Genomic DNA, 21,865 nt, shown 5'->3' on the forward strand with positions numbered 1-21,865 from the left:
CACCGCCTTCGATCCTAGGATACTCAGGCACCGGCAACCAGAGCTCCCAAACTGAGAAAGAGAGAGAGAGAGAGATTATAAGCTTTGCTTTTCTTTTCTTTTTTTTTTTTTTTTTTTTTTTAAGGTTACGGGAGAGAAAGGAGGGAGGGGTTTTTAACGTCTTTTTATTATTATTAGAAGAGGAAGGAAGAAAGAGGTTGGGAAGAAGGTGGACCTGTTCTTTCATCTTCTTCTTGTTGTTTACTCGTTGGCGAACGTGAAGATAGATGAAAAAACTGCGGAAAGGTGAGAAGGCGCAGATGGAATTTTAGCTGTATTATTTCTTTTTATTTTATTTTTCTTTTCTTATAATTAATAATTTTCTTAGCTGTGTTATTTCGCATGGGTGGTTCGGCATGGTTTTAGGAATCATATTTATTGATAATTTGATATCAATACCTAACCGATACATATCGGTGATACAATGTAGATATGATTTTTTCTAGGTTAATATTGTTGTTTTGATCTAGAATCGGATTGTTACAGCCTTCTAGACAATAAATATTAATATCGAGATTGATGATTGATGCTAGGACTGCAACAAGGTCGGGTTGGGCTGGGCATTTTAAAACCCCTAACTTTAGGGTTTGGAAAATCAAATCCTGACCTGCCTTCAGGGTCGGGCTGGGCTGATCCTAATTGGTCCTAATCATGGGTAGGGGAAAGGAGAAATGCATGGGTTGAGTGTGGAGAAAATTATCAATTTTACATAAAATAACACTATAATAAAATATATATTAATTAGTATAACTTTAAACATAGCTAGCCTAACCTTGACTCAGAGCTAGAAATTTCTAACTCTGACCTAACCTCCGAGCCAAGGTATGTCAACCCAGGCCCTGGTCGACTCTGGGCAGGCTAGGGTGATTTTGGGCCGACAGGGCCAAACTTGCACCCCCAACTGATACCATCACACATAATGTGAACTAAATCCATGGTAGTCGATGTATGTTTTGCCTAGATCTAATTATTATAAGAGAACGCTAATCGATCGTGTAGCCCTTGAATCAGCGTAGGGGTCAATAAGAGTACACAAAGAAGCATTGGTTTGAATGGGGTTTCGATTTCACAAGGGATTGAGTGGTCTTTTCATGCGCTCATGTATCTGGGCACAAGAACCATGCGACTGGAACCATGTGACCGGTTAGCATTCTTTTTTCCCTTTCATTATTTTATATATAGAATTGAAGGGGACAGTTTTTATACACGGCTGTGTAAGCCGTGTATATGAGAGGGTGGGAGTTTCAAGGTTTTAAATAAAGGTGGGGGTTTATGACTTTTCCAACTCCTTGTGAGAGGGGACATGGTCTGTAATCTTTAGCCAAAATTGATTCTAAAAATATATAAAAAAAATTCTCCGAGGTAGAAAATCTGTGAATGCCCTCGAATCTAGCTCTCTCTGGCTCATGAGTCCTTTTTCCTGAGTCTCTTGGAATAATTATCACCTCCAATTCCTCTAATAGGGTGGAGTGGATCCCATCTTGGGCAGTGTTTTCGGGCAGGGGGTAGGGTGGTCATTTTTGCCCCATGTGAGGAATTGGAGGGGGTAGCGAATTGGAGGGGATAACGATTCTCACCCTTGCTTCCAGGGTGTTGGGGACCTTTATCCGTGCTGTGCGCATCGTGCGGTGCAGCAATAGCCATGTGTGCACAGTGGGGCCCGCTATGCACACATGGCCGCTGCTGCACCGTACGATGCGCACAGCAGCGGATAAAAATTCGGGTGTTGGTCTTCAAATAATTATCACCTCCAATTCCTCTAATAGGGGGGAGTGGACCCCACCTTGAGCAGTGTTTTCGAACAGGGGGTAGGGTGGTCATTTCTGCCCCCATGTGAGGAATTGGATGGGGCAGCCAATTGGAGGAAATAACGAGTCCTGTTGTTCTCTTGGAGTCTTCTCTTCATGAATTTACATTTTATCATGAGAAGGAAAGTTTTTGTATCAGTACTCCCACTTTTAATGATTAAAATTCGAAATGCCCTTTTCATTATTTCAAGAGTTTTATCCAAGAATAAGAACCCATAAGTGAAGAGAGAACCTGGGTGAAAGTCCATTCAATACTTCATAAAAAATAAAAAATAAAAAAAACAAGTAAATAAAAATTTGTACATCCCAAATTGTGCTTCCTATACAATCCATCAATTGATGCGATACGGAAGGTTGATGTTTTGGTAACTGGAGAACTGAGGTATGATTTGGATTAGTCTTTTGGTAAATTTAAATTCATATTAAAATTATAGGAAAGAGAACACTCTGTAATCGTGTGGCTCTTGGTTCTGAACACAGGAGTGCGTGAAATTATTGTCCCACCGATGTTGAAATAAAAAATACCATCAATGTTGATCCATGTGCATACTCTCATTGGCTCTAATGTTGAATCCAAGGGTATGCAATCAGACAGTGACATCTTGCTTGCAGATGCAATCAGACAGCGATATTTTGCCTACAGTTTGATCATCCATTTCTCAAAAACAAATATTTTTTCAACCAATCTTTAAAATTTTATTTTTCTATTTATGAAACTCATTTGGGTCTGAATTCAATTTGTAAGAAGGGTCCTTGTACATACTTCTCCACAAAATTTGGGACTCACCTATTTTAACATGTGACAAATATTATGACCATATATAATGTCCTCCCACTTTTTTTTTTTTTTTTTGGGTCAAATGAAAAGTTATGCATTTGAAATATATCCACGATCAAAGTTCAAGTACATCCCAAAGAAAGTAGGGGGGAATATCCACCCATTTACAAGGCAATGAATCATAAAATGAAGTTCTAAAAGCAACTAAGAGATGTGCTGAAGAGTTTGAAGGTCACACAACATGTGTAATAATAACAGAATGAAAGTGTGAAAGAAAGCTCCAAATGTCTTGCATAAATGGTAAAATTTCCCATGGTGGATTAGAAAGATGTCTGGCATATTTAATTAAATCTACACAATCTGATTCCACCACTAAATCATGGATATCCAACATCAAAGCAAGCAACAAGCCTAGTCTCATGAACATCCCTCCCTGCTAGGACACTCGTCCACACTAAGGATGTATTATTTGGAAGTTGAGCATGCAAACAGGAGGAGTTGGGAAAGTAACGGGCTTTCATGCATTTGGCCCACAATGAAAAGGGATTAATCAATAATCTCCAAGTTTGCTTGGATAGAAGGGCCAAGCTAAAATGGCGAAGATCTCTAAAGCCTAATCCACCCTCATGAAGTCCCAACTGACCCAACAAATTTTTTTTCTCATCTTTGACTTGACCCACCAAAACTGTATTTAGATGCAGTTAATCTCGTTTGTGATGCCTTTAGGCAAGATGAAACAAGACATCAAGTGGTTAGGAATAGCAGAAACCACCGATTTGAGAAGGATCTCTCTTCCCGCATAAGAAAGGAGTCTTTGTTTCCAATCTTGCACTTTATCTCTAATCTTATCAATAATGTAAGAGACAGTTTTTGATTTAGATCGACCGATATCAGAAGGGAGACCAAGATAAGTGCCAGGTGAGGAAACACATCTATCTCCTGTGTTCCTGTTTTCCTTTCACACATATGGAGGAAACGTAAATTAAAGTTTGGATGCCCTTTTCCTTTAAAGGATTTGGCCTAATAACCCTATTATTTAACGGGCTGGGCTTGTGTATCAACATTGGACCCAATGGACTAGGACACCCCCTTAGTCCAGAACGTGTTTCAAACCATCTAATTTTCCATTCTCACATGCATCCATCCTTACATATTGACCCTACATCTACATTACGAAGAGAAGATCGAACTAATAAAGAAGGGTAAGGGTTCATAATATATAAAAAATGCAATTAAGCATGGGATTAGAGTGTGAAAATGAGTGAACCCAAAACATGATCCAATAAGGCACATCAGTTTCGGTTTGGTTTTGGTTTCTTATTTGTTTCCCTTATAGGTGTGTTATCGGATTGATTTTGGTTTCAATCCGATTTGAGTTCAGGTTACCATACATTTGTGTATATAATTAGGGGAAAACTTAGGTTTATTTTGTATTTCATGTATAACAAATTTAAACTGTTTTATATAAGACTTGGTAATTTTTATTATGGTAACCAGTCATAAAAATATACACTTAGTAAGCTATGTGTCACAAACATTAACACAATACAAGTCTGAAGTTCCGACTTGGTTATCCATTTGTTGAGTAGAAACTTACTTAAATAAAGATGACAACAATAAATTTCCTAAAGACTTCCTTTGTAGTCATAATTTTCTGATTTTCCACCTTGGACTCTATTAATATTTATTACTAAAGGTATAGTTGTTAAAGTGAATCATCAACTAAACACTTAACATTAAAGTAGGGAAGTAGTTCTCTGTCCGGCAGTGTGGCCTACGCCAACACTTCCATGTGTCTATCTCTCTCCTCCTCAAATAAGGGGGCAGAGATGTCTTTTCACATGGGGAGGAGAGAGATAGACTCATGGGAGTGCTGGCATAGGCCACACTCCCGGACAGAGAACTTTTTCCCATTAAAGTATTGTAAAAGAGAATTAGTTTTATCAAAAAAAGAAAAGATCCGTAAATTTTTGCAAAGGAATTCAATGAACAAAAGTCTTATTGGGAACAACACGAAGCTATTTAAATAAGTTGATATCAGTTATTTTCGGTTTTAATCCGGATTTTCAGCCAGTTTCAGTTTGGTGTCAGGTTATTTCGATTTTTGGTGTGATTCAGTTCGCTTTCGGGGTCCCACTACCCCAGTCCAAAACATGATCCGATAGGCCATATTGGTTTTGGTTTTGACAACTAAAGATGGAACATTTTCCATCGAGGATGCTAGGGAAAGAAGCTTTTTAAAGATGGAATATTTTCTATTTTCCTAGGACATTTTCATGCTCTCATTGGTATTTGGAGTAGGCTTCCAAGTATTCATTTAAGAACTAGAGGTAGGGGAGATTTGGTCCAATGGATTGTAAATTCTTCTAAAAAATATCTCTTATTTTTCTTTTTGAAGTTTGATGAGATCTAGAGCTCCTATTGACTACTGTTCCCTTGTAAAGGATGGTTTGATTTAGCTCTTTCATCCCAAGACATTGTTTTACTGTTTGGAGAGCTATGACTAATTCTTTTTCTACTCAGAAGTTTCATCTCCTAAGAAATCTAGCTATCCCCCACTATTGCCTGTGTTGGAACTCCATTGAAAGTGTAGACCATTTGTTTTCTTCTTGTTCCTTCTCTAACTCTGTCTAGAAAAGTATTCTTAGAAATATTGGTCTACTCCTAAAGTTATCATTCCTTTAGATAGAGTATAGAGGTGGATCTTGAAATCTTTTAACGGCAAATCATCATGTGACATTTTTAGTGAATTGATTCATAGTGTAGTAATTCATCATATCCGGTGAAAAAAACAAAAAAAAAGAAGATGGACATCTTCTTCGCATTCTATTGAGTAGATTTAGGACACCATTACTTTTGAGATTAGGAATAAAACCTACACAATCGTGCATTATGCTCATACTCTAGCAAAAAATAGGCATCTTACCCTTTCCTGGGATCTTCTTCTTATTTCTCCCCTTAGTTTTAGTGTATCGTATTTGTTCTTTGTTTCTCCACTCCTATGTTGTTTTGTTGTATCTCCCTTCGTTGGATGTCTTTTGCCCCTCTCCTTGGGTTTTGCCGGTTTTTTTATTTTTTTTTATTTTTATTTTTATTTTTGTTTTTTCAGGCTCTTATGTAAAGGTCTCCCACCTGGGATAGCTTTTATGGCTTATGAGTTATTGCTTTCTTTTTATTAATTTCTTATCTATTCATAGAAAAATAAAAAAAAGATAGGAAAAAACTTTTTTCCAACCCTGAGTCCCATTAGTTGGGCCCAAGCCCACTCCGACTCTAACTCAAGGCCTGGAAAATCTAACCCTAACCTGGCCTTAGGGTTGGGATGGACTGACCCTGATTGGCCCTGATCATGGAGTGGGGGAAGGGAGAGATACATGGACTGGATTGAGTTGGGCTGGGTTAGGGAGAAAATTATCAATTTTATATAAAATAACACTATAATAAAATATATTATCACTTAATATCTTCGTATATAATATATTATATAACAAAATATGAGTGACATTTAAAGTTTATAATATATATATGGGAAAAAGTTCTCTGTCCGGGAGTGTGGCCTACGCCAGCACTCCCATGAGTCTATCTCTCTCCTCCCCATGTGAAAAGACACTTTTGCCCCCTTGTTTTAAGGAAGAGAGAGATAGACACATGGGAGTGCTGGCGTAGGCCACACTCCCGTACAGAAAAGTGCTTCCCTATATATATATATATATATATATATATATATATATATATGTTAAGAGAGAGGAATATCCCTCTCGGGATTAGCGTTAGCATTCTGGCGCTAATACCGAGAGATATTCTCTCTCCTATTTACTTTATGCTTTTTGCTTTATGCTTTTTTTTCCCCTCTTTTTACCCTTGTAAATCTCTAACCCTATTAGTAAAGATATTGCAACCCTCTCTCATTAATCGAGTGAGCTGCTCTTGGCTCTCAAACTCTCATCTCTTCTCCTCCTTTTCTCCTCTTCTTCCTTCTCTATTTTCTGCTACTTGATTTACATGGTATCAAAGCTGTTCGACATCGGATACAAGCTTAAGCTTCTTCACCTGGTTCTCCATAGCTTCCTTCATCCCCACGAAATAAGAAGGTGCGGCAGAATCGACTTCTTTTGGGCTCTCGACTCGGTTCAAGGGGTGCTTTCACCCCATTTTTAGCGTGGTTAAGGACTGTTTTTATGATGGATTGATGACATCTTGTTCAGGTTTGATGTTCTCTTTCCCTTTTTGACTGATTTCTGAAGCATAATACTTGATTCTATGCTCTGTTTCTGTTGGTGCTTGTGGGACTCGATTTTTGCTGCTCTTTTACACTCTAAGAGTGGTTTGCATTCGATATTAAAGGAAGAATATTCTTAGATTCATTCCAATGGCTTCCTGGTTCTCGGTTGGGCTGATTGAGCTTTATGTTTATGGATATCTATCTATTTGATTGAGATTATTATTCTGCTATTTGGATCTGTCTTGTGGTGTTATTGGTTGAAGCATCTTGGACTATTTTTTGGAGATTATTTTTCCGCTGTTTGGATCTGTTTTGGTGGTTTATTGGCTGTAGCATATTGGCCTTTATTAGAGTGCTTTGACCTACTTTGCTACTGTTTTTGGCCTTTGTTAAGTGATATTTCTGGTTTCTCTTTATATTGATCGAAATGGGAGAAACCCCAAAAGATGCCACTCCTAAATTGATGACTGAGGTTGTATCCTCCTCATCCACATATCTTACATCTAAGAGATTGGAAGGGAGTAACAACTTCCAACAGTGGCAGAAGATTGTGTCCTTAGTTTTGACTGGAAGGGGGGACAAAAATCACTTGACCAGGGTGAAGCCTGCAGGTACTGATGACTCTTCATGGGAAATTACTGATGCTCGAATTTTGGGACAAATGCTGAATTCCATGGATAGCCATGTTGTTGATTTAGTCACCCATATCAACACCGTCAAGGAACTGTGGGACTACTTGGTTGTGTTGTATTCTGGACACAACAACCTTTCCAGGATTTATGAGTTATCTCAGGAATTTTATCGGGTTGATAGAAAGGATAATCCACTTACCCAACACTTTGCTGATTTCAAGCGTATGCATTAGGAGTTGAATGCACTGCTACCCATTACTTCTGATGTGACGCATATGCAGAACCAGCGGGAACAATTATCTGTTATGAGCTTTTTGGGTAGCTTGGGACCCAAATTTGATTCAGTTCGCTCTCAAATCCTTGGTAGTGACAAGGTTCCATCTCTTGCAGACACATTTTCTAGGGTTCTTTGTGTGTCACGAGAAACTACCTGAGACTCGAGTACTATTGATAGTACTTGTGAGCAGTAGCTGTGCAGGGGGACATGGTCCTCCTAAGCCCACCTCTGTTGTTTCTTCTTCTGCTCATTCTCCAGGTTTGCCCGATAAATCTGAGAAGAGTGGCTCTACAAGAATGGTGTGTCACCACTGTGGTAGACCTGGGCATATCCAGCGATTTTGTTGGAAGTTACATGGCTAACCATCTCAGCCCAGGACAGCCAACACAGCTAGTGTTGACCCCGCTACCTCTTTTGTTCCTACGGAGGAGCGCCAGGTCTCTTTGACCATGACAGAGGAGGAGTATGCTCGGTACAGCCAGGGAAAGGCCTCTCAGGAGGCTTCCTCCACTGCTACTTTTGTCCAGACAGGTAATGCCACTGCGTGCTTCTCCACCTCTAGGCCCTGGATTATTGATTCTGGGGCGTCTGATCATATGTCTGGGATGTCAGGTATCTTTTCCTCTTTACATAACTCCTCTTTTACTGTTACCCTTGCTGATGGTTCCTTTGCTACAATTAAGGGTACCGGTACTGTTCAACCTACTCCTACCATTTCTTTATTTTCAGTTCTATATTTGCCTCAGTTCCCATTTAACCTTTTGTCTGTTAGCCAACTAACTAAGGCTTATAATTGTTCTGAAACCTTTTTCCCTGATGGTTGTGTCTTTCAGGATCTCCAGACGAAGAAGACGATTGGTAGAGGCAGGGTATTAGAGGGGCTATATCTTCTTGAGGACACGGCTTCTGTTGCTTGTTCGAGTCCTTCATCCCCTCACCAGATACATTGTCGGCTGGGACATCCTTCTTTACAGAGTTTGCAGAAACTTTATCCTAGTTTTCGTTCTCTTTCAGTTTTAGATTGTGAATCTTGTTAGTTTGGAAAGCTCCACCGTGTGAGCTATCCTCCTAGAGTCAATCAACGGGCCACTGCCCCTTTTTCTTTGGTTCATTCTGATGTATGGGGTTCTTGTCTTGTAACATCCACTCTTGGATTTAAGTATTTTGTTACTTTTGTTGATGACTATTCTCGTGTTAGCTAGTTATATTTAATGAGAAGTCGATCTGAATTGTTTTCTATCTTTTCCACTTTTGTTGTTGAAATAAGAAATTAGTTTGGTTATTATATTAAGATTTTGCGTAGTGACAGTGCCCGAGAATATTTTTCTGCTCCCTTTAATGTTTTCATGACCACTCATGGCATTATTCATCAATCTTCTTGTCCTGACACACCTCAACAAAATGGTGTGGCAAAATGGAAGAATCGCCATTTAATAGAGGTTACTCGGTCCCTTCTCTTTGAAATGAAGGTGACCAAACCCTTTTGGGCGGATGCTGTTTTGACTGCATGTTTTCTCATCAATCGAATGCCCTCTTCTTTGTTGAAAGGGGACATTCCTCATTCCTTGCTCTTTCCTTATGACTCTTTGTTTTTTTTGCCTCCACGGGTCTTTGGGTGTGTTTGTTTTGTTCGGGATCACACCCCTGGGTTGTCCAAGCTGGACCCTAAATCTCTTAAGTGCATTTTTGTTGGCTACTCCCGTCTTTAGAAGGGGTATTGGTGTTATTCTCCAACTCTTCGGAAATATTTTATTACTGCTGATGTCTCTTTCTTTGAGTCTCAGCCGTATTCCACCACACCAGTTACTTCATCTGATTTGGATGAGGATATTCCCATTTATATTATTCATTCTCATGTGCTGGTACCTCCTCCACCTGCTACTATCCCTACACAAGCTCGGCCTGAAATTCATAAAGTTTATGGCCGTCATTCAAGAGAAAAAGCCGCTGCCCCTCTTGTTCCTCTCCCTGCTACCACATCTTTACCGTCTGGAGGTCCTACCCAGGTTACTCCACTTTTCGATTTGGACCTTCCCATTGCTCAGCACAAAGGTAAGCGTCGCTGTGTTCGCCATCCTCTTTCTGCTCATGTTTCCTATTCTGGTTTGTCTACTTCTTTTAGCACTTTTTTATCTACTGTTGCATCTCATCCTGTTCCTAAGACCACTACAGAGGAATTGTCTAGTTCTGGCTGGAGGAAAGCTATGGAGGAGGAATTGCAGGCTTTGGAACATAACCACACGTGGGATCTTGTTCCATTGCCTCTTGGGAAGTCTTCTATAGGTTGTTGATGGGTGTATGTTGTCAAGGTTAATGCAGATGGCTCTCTTGCTCACCTTAAAGCCCGCCTGGTGACTAAAGGCTATGCTTAGATTTATGGGGTGGATTATTCCAACACCTTTTCTCCTGTTGCTAAGCACACTTCTCTTCAGGTTTTGATCTCTCTTGCGGCCACTCATAGGTGGCCTTTACACCAGCTTGATGTCAAGAATGCGTTCCTTCATGGAGATCTCCAAGAGGAGGTTTATATGGAGCAACCTCCCGGGTTTGTTGCTCAGGGGGAGTGTGGCATGGTTTGTAAGTTGAAGAAGTCCTTGTACGGGCTGAAACAGTCTCCCAGGGCCTGGTTTGGTCAGTTCACAGAAGTAGTTCTTGAGTTTGGTCTATCTCGATGTAACAGTGACCATTCCCCTTTTTATCATCGGACCACCACAGATAGAATTTTCCTTGTTGTGTATGTGGATGATATTGTCATTACTGGAGATGAATTTGAAGGCATTAAGAGTTTGAAGTCTCACTTACAACAGAGGTTTCAAACTAAGGATTTCGAAAAATTAAATTATTTTTTGGGTGTTGAAGTGGCTCAGTCAAGGAAAGGTATATCTCTCTTGCAGCGGAAGTACACTCTTGATCTACTTACAGAGACTGGGATGTTAGGGTGTAGACCTCTTGATAACCCGATGGATCCTAATGTCAAACTTGTTACTAATGAGGGAGATGTCCTTGTAGACCCAGAGAAGTATAGAAGACTTGTTGGAAAGCTCAACTATTTGACTTTCACCAGACCCGACATTGCCTTTTCGGTGAGTATTGTAAGTCAGTTCTTGTCTTCTCCTCTCACTTCTCATTGGGATGCTGTTATCAGAATTTTGAGATATCTTAAGAAGGCTCCAGGACGAGGATTAGTCTATGCTGATCATGGACATGGGAGAGTAGAAGGTTTTTCAGATGCAGATTGGGCTGGGTCACCTATTGATAGGAGATCAACTACAAGTTACTGTGTGTTTGTGGGAGGTAATCTTATCTCCTGGAAGAGTAAGAAACAAAGTGTAGTGGCTCGATCAATTGCGGAGTCCGAATATCGAGCCATGGCACATGCAACCTCTGAACTTGTTTGGTTGAAAATGTTATTGATGGAGCTGGGGTTTGAGGATTCTTCACCAATGCAACTATGGTGTGATAACCAAGCAGCAACACACATTGCTTCCAATCCAGTGTTCCATGAAAGAACCAAACATATTGAGGTAGATTGTTACTTTGTTTGAGAAAAACTTCAGCAAGGAATAATCTCTACGAAGCATATCAAGACATGAGAGCAACTTGCAGATCTTTTTACTAAGTCTTTAGGAAGTGGGAGGGTTGATTATATATGTAACAAGCTGGGCATGATTGTTATATATGCTCCAGCTTGAGGGGGAGTGTTAAGAAAGAGGAATATCCCTCTCGGGATTAGCGTCAGCATTCTGGTGCTAATACCGAGAGATATTCTCTCTCCTATTTACTTTATGCTTTTTGCTTTTTCCTTTTTACCCTTGTAAATCTCTAACCCTATTAGTAAAGATATTGCAGCCCTCTCTCATTAATCGAGTGAGCTGCTCTTGGCTCTCAAACTCTCATCTCTTCTCCTTTTCTCCTCTTCTTCTTTCACTATTTTCTGCTACTTGATTTACAATATATATATATATATATATATATATATATATATATATATATATATATATATATATATATATATCAATATATATTTTACATTATAACTTAAAACGCGGGTCGAGCCGGGCTCAACCTAAGACCTCAACCCTAGCCCGAATGGACTGTGTCTCAGGGCCAGAAATTTCTAGCCCTAACCCACCCTCAAGGCCAGGGTGGGTTCGAGCCAACAGGGCCAAACTTGCACCTATAGTTCTATCCGAATGATCCAAGACAATGTGGGTTGATATCGGCCAAAACTGATCTTTTGTACCGATACCGATACCTAAAACCCTGCTACAAATACTATCAATATAAAACCAAAGGCATCAATAAATCATGAAAACCCACATGGGCGTGTCACAGTCATGATTCTTAGTATCGGACGATCCGTACCAAATTTGCACTTGCCAATACTGTATTGGAATACGGTACGAACAATGGATAAAATGGTCTCAAAACCTATCATTAAAGGAGGTTGAGGGTCAAATTTGTCCTACACGATCGATACCAATTCCAATACTGTTCACTAAAACCATGGGCGCAGTAGAAGCATCATCTATTACTCTATTAATCGAACTATATTGTTCTCAGATTCCAGATCTAGAACCTGCCTTAGTGATAAGGACAGTTCATATTTTTGATGAGACAAATTGGTCAACGAGCGAGCCCTTCTTCTTCATCCACTGGTGGTGAATGGTAATAAGTGAGACAACGACCCTATTCAAAAGGGTATAAAGTTTTCAGGTCGCGATGCCACGCCATAGATAGATAGACAGATAGTAGTAGTACAGTTCCCTGTGTGTAAAGTAATTTAAAAAGTTAAAGAACGATGTGATCGATAGCAGCAGATGATCAGAGGAGAGCATTCATACACACACACACACCTCGTACTTACTTGACCTCCCAACCACGACTACCTTCCTTCATTCATTACTTACTATGACCAACTTGCTTGCAACTCTATCAAAAGGTTTTGAAAGCAATTAAGTAGGGAGGCAATGGCCGTACCTACGTACTCAATCTCAGAGAGAAGTAGTACTACTTCAGAAAGTGTTCTCTTTTCGATTCAGATCTATTTTATACGTATTCCATGAATGTGACCTTTTGTATTTTTAGTATTTAGTTCTAGATATTTACCGCTGTAATTCTTGAGGGTGGAATCTGTAACTTTAATCATTCAATTACTCTCAAGTTCTCACTCTCTGCAGGTGTTGTAGGAACTACTCATGGAGCTCTCTCCTCACTGGCTTTCCAATTTATACGGTCATCTGTAGATAGGGGTGTAAATGAATAGTTGAAATCTGTTTTCGTACCTGTGTCTGTATCTGTTTAGCACTATTCGAATCCGTCCGAAAATTAAACGGATGTAGATACAGATAGGCTATAGCTATCTGGAAAGCTATATTTACATGTAAATGGATAAAATATTCGATCCGTATTCTTGTCCGTATCCGTTTAACACCAGCTGAATCCATCTGAAAGCTAATCGCATGCGGATATAGCACTATCCGAACCAAATCCGATCCGTTTACATCCCTATCTGTAGATGCAAATTATTCAGACAACAACAGAGAGGCATGATCAGAAAGCACGAAAAACATTGTGCAGGAAACGAATGGGACAAACAAACAAATTACACAATGCACACTAGGATTTACGTGATTCAATCAACAAGATTACCTATGTCTATGATGAGATGAGATTTGCTTCACTATTTTTACTGTAGAATAGGGTTGCAGCGGTTCATCTCCTCACACATCTCTTAGATTGCATTATAGAGAAAGAGCACTTGCTACAAATTTATAGCAAAACCTCATACAGGAATTGTACAGAAATACTCATATAACCCCTAAGACGTCTTTTGGAATCAGCCCACTAATCCAAGTAACGGATCGAATACAAGAATAAGGATCTAAATTGGTCCTGACTGATTCGAAATCATCTAGCTAGAATCAATAAAAATCTGCAATAGTTTCATAGAGGATCCGTCTGATCAAGAACAGCCGGAATCGGGATCAGCCTCTACCGGCCTATTCCAATCTAGATCAGCCTGAATCGGCCAATCTGATTTTTCAAACCCTAGTCTTGTCCTTACTTTCTGTTTCTATATCTATCATTACTCTTTCTTAAATCAATGTGTCTTTGTATATTTGAGGAGCTCTATCAGCTATTAATTGTACCTTACAGTTTTATATTGAACCCTCCAACATGATATCAAAGCCCAAGATCGTTCATTGATTCTTCTCCTCACATTATCTTTCCATGTATACGGTGATATTCATTTTGCCTAGATGTGATGAGATGTTGAAAGTTATAAAATTAATTACAATCCTACATCAGTTTGTTCAAGTCATTGATGGCACGCTTCATACACTTAGAGGAGCTCTTTACTAGGGGTGTAAATGAATAGCCGAAATCCATTTCCGTATCCGTGTTCGTATTTATTTAGCACTATCCGAATCCATCCGAAAGCTAAATAGATGCTGATACGGTAGGCTATAGCTATCCGAAAAGCTATATTTACATGTAAACTAATAAAATATCCGATCCGTATCTGTGTCCGTATCCGTTTAGCACTATCCGAATCCGTCTGATAGCTAATCGGATGCGGATGCGGATGCGGATGCGGATATAACACTATCCAAGCCGAATCCAATCCGTTTACAACCCTACTCTATACACTTAAAGCCTTGCGGTTTTAGGTTAGACCTTCCAGAAAGATTTGCACTTGTGAAACATCCAAATTTTCATTGCAATAGCGATATCAATACTAATATTATTCGGATCACTTTCAATCCGCATCGGTATCATATCCGTATTGAATACCAACAAACCAATACATATAAATCGATACGATACCGAAACTTAAAACCATGGTGCCCATATATAACGTTTCACTTATGACTTACACGCATGGTGGGTAAGTCATGAGTCATGAATTTTCACCCAAAAAAACAAGTCATGAGTCATGACTGAATAACTCAGGCTCCACCCACGGGACAAGCCTGCGAATTTAAAGAAGAGGGGGACGATAACATAAAAACATATTTGCAGGGGCTGTTCCTGTAGATTTACGTAATAGTGAGGGCATATAAAGAAAAGATCAGAAAACCTTATAATTTTGTCGTTTAGTGAGTTGCAAGCAATAAGCAGTAATAATTCCCCTTTCTAAGTTATGAGAGATAAAAAGCTTGACTTATAGTCCTTTGTCTCTCAGAGTTTTCTCCCGTCAACCTTTCTTGTCGTCCAACCAAAGCCATTAACTCATTAATGTTGATCAGATTAAGATACATCTTATATGGTAATTAAGAATTAAGCAAGGCATTAATGCACCGTTCGATCGGAGAATATATAGTATTAGTGATAGGTTAAAAATTTAACCAACAAATTAATTAATTAAATCTTTTGATAAATTAAGCTTCCATGGAGCCATCTATGATAGATACCCTAAAGAAAAGGGGACTGGAAATTCTTTTAATTTAGAAAGAAACAAATAAGATATATTCATTGTGATGAAGCCCATATTTATAGGTAACATTTAATATCAAGAAAAATAAAATGTTTTTTTTTAAAAAAAAAGAAGCTTTTTAATTACCATTTTAGAGAGAAGGAACTAACAAAGCTATAATCAGATCAGATCATGATCTCCAGGAAGGTGCAAGGCTTAGATGAAGATCAACTCCAGCATCTACTGCTTCTGATACTATTCTCCCAGAAAACTGAGTTAGCGATGGAGTACTACTACTAGTGGTAGTAGCCCTAGAAGAGGGACCCACTTCTGTAGCGACGGCATAGGTTGCTGGTCGTGCGACGTAAAACCAAGAAGGAAACCTTGGAGGTGGTGAAGACAACATTACTTGTGGCGGCGGTGGTAGTGGCAGCGACGGTGGATAGTACTCAACCGGAGAGTGGAATCGAGCAGCTACACCACTACTACTAATAATACTATTAGTAGGACCTCCTCCTCCACCGGAATATAAGAAAGGACCTGGTCGGACCGCGTGATGGCTCAGGATCGGTGGTGTTCCTGTGAACCGCCGGTTACTCTGGAACTGTGCTCGTTTTGCTCTTTGTCTCTCTTTCTTGTGTGCGTTTTGATGACCTCCAAGTGCCTGAGAATTAGCAAACTCACGACGACAGTATTGACACTCAAATTTCCTATTTTCTGTTGTCACCGGGATTTCACCAGATTCCGTTACCGGATAACCGAAAAGCTTCAGTACTGAACCGTTTCTATGGTCCGACGATGGTTCGTCGGATGATACGTCGTCGGAGGAAGACTTGACCGGGGTTGAGTCGTCCGCCATCGCCGGAGTGTGTGTGTGTGTGTGAAATGTTCTTTTTAGGGCATTTGTTTGGAGAGAGACACAGAGAAGTGAAAAGAAGCCTTTGGTGGTTGCAGTCTTACAGATCTTATATTGGATAGAATAAATGAGTGACTTGCTCTTTCTTTAATGCCTTTTTCAAGTCAAATTACCATACTACCCCTTAAAGTTAGCAAAAGTGCAAGGAAAGCTTTCCGACAAAATTCTCTTTAAGTAGGGGTGCCAAAATTTTCAGCATGAACCAATCCGACCGACGAAAATGACCGGTTCAGCCCAAAACAAAACCTTTATTGGACCAGTTGATCCTACTGACCAAGGTTCAAAATCCAGGTATCGGACTTGGGATCGGTCATGGCCGAAACTTTTTTGGATCGGTATCAGATCGATCAAAAAATCTTCCAAAATTGCTTTTTTATGGATCAGGTCATGTATCGGCCAGAATTGGTAGGTGTTGTGATCTCAAGATCGGATCGATTGATATTATCTGAATCGGATCAGTCAAAATCGATTGGTATCAGTCAAGTTAATATAAAAAACTTAAAAACTTTGAAAAAATAAAAAAATATTCAATTGGATCGGTCAAGGATCGGATCGGATCAGATCGACCGATCCAATCAACGATTCAGTCAAACCTTGTTGTATCGGTCAAATCTCAGGATCGACCTCGATCGATCCCAATCCGATCGGACCAATATCGGTCGATCCAATCCGAAACCTCAAACCATGCTACTAACTGAGATGGGAGATGGACCGACGAATTGAAAATCGTACCAATACCTAAGTTGATAAAAAAAAAAAAGGGGATACAATTGGTTGACCTCGATTAAAACCGGACCAAATCGATGGATTGGCATCCCTGCCCTGTGGGGTACACAAAAATACCCCAAGGAGCAAGGACTATAGATAAGCTCTTCTGGACCTTTTGGTAATTTAATGAAAAAAGGGAATAGCGAGAGCAATTGAAGGGCATGCCATGCGAGGATCTCGATTCCGCAGTATCCGATGATGATGATGATGACGATGATGGATGATGATGGGCCTCCTTCAGCTTCAAACTTCGAAGTTGGAACCTCAGAACGGGAAAGAGCCCGAGAAAGGCGGAGAAAATCCGTCACCGTCTATGCGCACGTGTTGCATTTAAGGTTGTCTCTTGCTCGATCTTTCCGTTTATATTCTTCACATAATCTAATGGAATTTCCACTTTTGTTTTACTATTTTTGGAAATAAATCCTTCCCTATTCTTTCTTTGGTCTTTTCTATTTATACATACCCTTTGTTACATCAATTTGCGCATAAACTATCTCACCACCAAAAATTACGCATAAATCATAATCCGCCATAAATTTTTTACTAGATGTCTTTGTGCTATGTGGGAGGTGATAGAACCAAATTAACATCGACCAATTATATGGTGACACGTGGTAATAAAGCAATATACAAATTTCAATCGATTGAACCGATCTTAGGGATCAGATTCGGATTGGATTCGATTGAATCAGAACTAGGAGGGAATCTATTAACTGTACTAGATTGGGGTCAACCTAATATGAGATAGATTAAAGGACTTGATTTAATGTGTTTCATCATTTCTAGAGCTTTTAACGTATCAATCAAGTATCAAACATTTAGTATCAAAGACCCACCCAAGAGAAGGGCTATCTAGAGTAAAGTGAAACAAAAACTCCAAAAGCATATGCCTAATGGGGGCCGAAATAGATCTGAACTCGGACAGAATGATCTCAATATAGATCCTACCCACCTACGGTTGGAATCTTTTCTTCCTTTTCTAAACCCCAATTGTATCCATTAAGGAGAACAGATTGTCACTAATAAAATGATTAAATGAGTGGTCAATAATCACTACAACCTCTCTAGTCTATATCACGGATCTTTATTCGATGGCTATGATACTCTCAAATCTCAACCTTGACCTTAGTATATAGATTATACTATACAAGGTCCTTATTCTTTTTCTTTTATATATCTTTTTATCAGATTATGAAGTAAGATTCTATTCTATCTATATGACAAGGGATTATTTCCAAATTTCAAATTTCAAATTTGATTTGAGTGAGAGAGATGACTGAAATCAATCTCTCATCTTCACGAGGGTGGTACAACCAGCAAGTATGATTAATATTTGCTGGATCGAATCATGGGAATGAGGAACTCTTCCAAAGGGTTCTGTTCTTACGTCAAATTTTGATGATTTGATCCAAATCGACTACAGTCCAACCATGTAACTCTTGTCGATGATTTGAGCATATATTCCTTCACCCCCCCTCCCCTCCTCCCCCTTATATCTTCTGGTCTACAATCATCTGGCCGGACCATTTTCTCAAGGATCATTATCATCTCAGGTTCTTTGTCTAGTACAGTTGTCCGGTTCCTCTCATAGGGGAGCGAAAATGACGATCTAACTTCCGACCCAGACACATTGCTCGGATGGACTCCACACCCCTCTTATTAGAAGCACCGGACAACTGTATCGGACAGAGAACCTAAGGGGATAAAAATACTATACGTAAATCCATGGGTCCGTTAGACCCACTAGGTCTTGCATTTGAACCAACATAAACCCAAACCAAAACATGAAAGAAGCTATCTCTATGTCATGGCCTCACATACATCCCAAATTCGGTTCAACTCTCTAGTTTTGAAATTTGAATTTTCATTTGGTTTTGATTTTATATTAAAAACTATCGACTTGAACCAAATTGAATGAATCATATCCCGTATAAATCAATATCAAATTGAACCAAATCCATACTAAACCCTAAAAGACATGGGTTCTAAGATTTCAATTTTCACTTCGTCTTTTTCACCTATATCTTCATAACTATTGACTCTCTACACTTCTCTTTTGCAATCCTTTACTTGTGTTCATTTACTCCTTCGTGTCTTGTTTCTTCAAGACCTAGTACCAAAAAAAATGGATCAAACAAAACCAAATAATGGTTTAAGATTATGAAAATTATTTGATTTTGATTTAGTTTTTTATGTGTTCATACTATAACTTGAAACGAATTAAAAAATCGAAACCACTCTGATTGATAGCCTTACCCCCCCCCCCCCCTTTTCCCCAAAAAAAATCCAACATTAGTCATCCCTTGGATGAAAAATGTGTTCTATTATGTCTTGGACTTACAAAGGACCGGGTTTTCCTAAACCCACAGTCAATGTGATATCTATTGACCAAGGGGTTCAGATGGATGCGGGAGGGTATTTTGATGAATATATAAAAACCCTATAGGGATTTGTATGTGAACCCTATAGGGTTTGACAAATGGTGATAGAAAATCCCATGCATCTTTTGAGGTGTAGACTACATTAGAGTTGGAAAACAACTTTTTCTTTCTTCTGAAGTAAATACCTTATGAATTTGGCATGTGCAAGATCAATAAGAACAAAAATGTAAAGAAATTATAAAAAAAATTACACAAGAGATAAGAGATTTACGTGGTTCAAAAATACCGTTTATATCACAGTGTGATTCAATCTTCCACTAAGAATAAGAGAAAAAAATAGTAGTACAACATTGTCATTTGTCTCCCAAACTGGCAAGTCCTTTGTACACCCTTTCTCTCTTCCATTATCTCACGTGGTCACTCACTCACTCACCTCATCTCTCTCTCTCTCTCTCTCTCTCTCTCTCTCTCTCTCTTGGTGCCTCTCCTCTTTGGGTCTTTATCCCCTTCAGTTCCTTGCCCGGCCCAATTCCCCAGTGCCCCCAACAAGGGGGGCACAATGACCACCCTTACCCAAACACTCTGCCTGGGTGGGGTCCACCCCCCTTATTTGAGGCATTGGGGAACTGGAGGAGATATATAATTTTTCCTCCTCTTCTTATTTTTCTCTCTTTTCTTCTCTTTTTCTATGGAAGGCACCTCTCTTTTTTCATATAGACTTCTCTTCTACTTTGTTGCTTTCTTTCTCTTTAGAGAAAACTCAATGCATATTTCTTCTAAAGTGTCTCTTGAAATACTCCACCCTACTTAATATCTTCGACTATCAACCACTTTCATTTTACTTGAAAGACCTAACCTTACTGAAAACTCTACTCTTCTACTTAAAGATTTTTTTATCTTCTATTCAAATGAACAATCCAAATTAAACCATTAAACCAGCCCATCAACCGATCTAAATAAAATCAACCAAACCCAACAGACCAGACCCCTAACATGATAGCTGACAAGCATGGAGTAGTTGTTCACCCAACCCTAACAAACGGCATAACCATGTCAGCTTGTAACACTAGACGAGAGTGAGTGTGGGCCTCCACATCCTCAAGCCAAATAGCTAAGGATGATGACTGTCTCCCACAATCCAAGCGTGATTGACGTTTCACTTCCCTTGCAATCCTTCATAAACTACAAAGCTTCAAAAGAGGGAGAGGAAGTGTGAGAGAAGAAAAACCATGGAAATTAAGCTAGATCTCATTCTCTCTTACAGACAAACAGACAATCCATATCCAAAACAGATCAATTCCAAAATCTAAACCCACAAGGCCGCCACAAAACACCACAAAAAGCTATTATTATTATTATTAAGGGAGTGGGTGGCTTTTAGCTTATCAAGATGTCTCCTTTGAGAAGAGTAATAAGCTTTAAAGTCTTCCTCTCATCTTCTGCAATATAATTAACATCATCACATGCTCTTTTTAAGGATTCCAAGGCATACCCAGACCCACCAGTCCACCACCACCACTCCCTCCCTCCCTCTCCCGCAGTCTCATTCACTACTTAGTTGAAGAATGTTAATGGGAACAGGTCACATCGATAGTCTTATCACTCAATGCATAATAGCCCTTTTCATCATTTCATGATCTGTGTTTCTTTCCAACTCCTCCACTGCTTACTTAGCTCCAGCAAAACACACTTTGGTAACATGTGACTTTGAGTATCCTTACTGTCCGACACAGTGGTGCCCCTTTGCTCATGGCTTTGAGGAGGTACAACACCCCACGGTCACACAAAACTACAAACTATCCACACTGCTTTTTTGTTTTAAAGCTTTTTCTCCTCTCTCTTCTCGTGTCTTCTTGTGAGGGGACGCTTGTGGTTAAGGGCACTGCATCCTTACTATAAGACACTCATTGGTATTTAGTAAAGGGGTGCCTTAGTAAAGTTGCAGGTTTGTTGGTGTTCATCACTGATGATCACCATTGATGTTGAAGTAGGTACAACAGAGTTGAGGTCATCTTCTCTCTCTCACAGTACTCAAATCACTGCACATGAAGGGCTGCTTTTATCTTTATTTTCAAGGCAATTCAGAGGTACAAGTACATGTAGTGGTCCACTTATTAACACTCTTCATAGTTCCTCTTCTTTTGATCTTTAATTTGATTACTTTTTCTCCTTCCACACACACACACACCTGATTACCTGAAAGCATGCATGATGGTTGGTTGGAACTTGTAGATCTAGACGCAAAGTAATAAAAGGTGAAGACACTGAAGACTAAAGAGGTTTTTCCTCCCTTCTTCCTTTAAGAGAGCAAATCAGACGGGTGAATGAGACCTTGAGGAAAGAGACCTTAGCTAGCTAAGCCCCACCCCTATGTGGAGGATGGACAGAGGCCAAACGCTTCCACTTTCAAACTTTGTGGAGGATAATGGGTGGAGAGGCTAGACTTTTGACCCTAGCTCAAAGGAAGATCAAATTGAACCAATAGTGGACAAACCAACTTTCAATCATTCAAAGACTTGATGGAACATGTTAAATTAAATTTTTTTCTTTATAGATAACTATCATTACAGTTGATTGGTAACTTACCACTAAAATACAAAGTTTTCTAGGAGGTCACGGGTTTG

The 21,865-nt window shown here is 39.4% G+C and overlaps 1 protein-coding gene across 1 annotated transcript; it reads right to left on the minus strand.

Moving 5' to 3' along the window:
* Positions 1-15,340: 15,340 nt before the first annotated feature.
* On the minus strand, positions 15,341-16,066 carry LOC122659765 (zinc finger protein 6-like). The gene has a single exon (XM_043854899.1). It carries the CDS (start codon positions 16,033-16,035, stop codon positions 15,367-15,369), a length of 669 nt encoding a protein of 222 aa, XP_043710834.1. The 5' UTR covers positions 16,036-16,066; the 3' UTR covers positions 15,341-15,366.
* Positions 16,067-21,865: the final 5,799 nt, after the last annotated feature.

Source organism: Telopea speciosissima, chromosome 4 (genome assembly GCF_018873765.1).
Source record: "Telopea speciosissima isolate NSW1024214 ecotype Mountain lineage chromosome 4, Tspe_v1, whole genome shotgun sequence".
Lineage (NCBI taxonomy): Eukaryota > Viridiplantae > Streptophyta > Magnoliopsida > Proteales > Proteaceae > Telopea > Telopea speciosissima.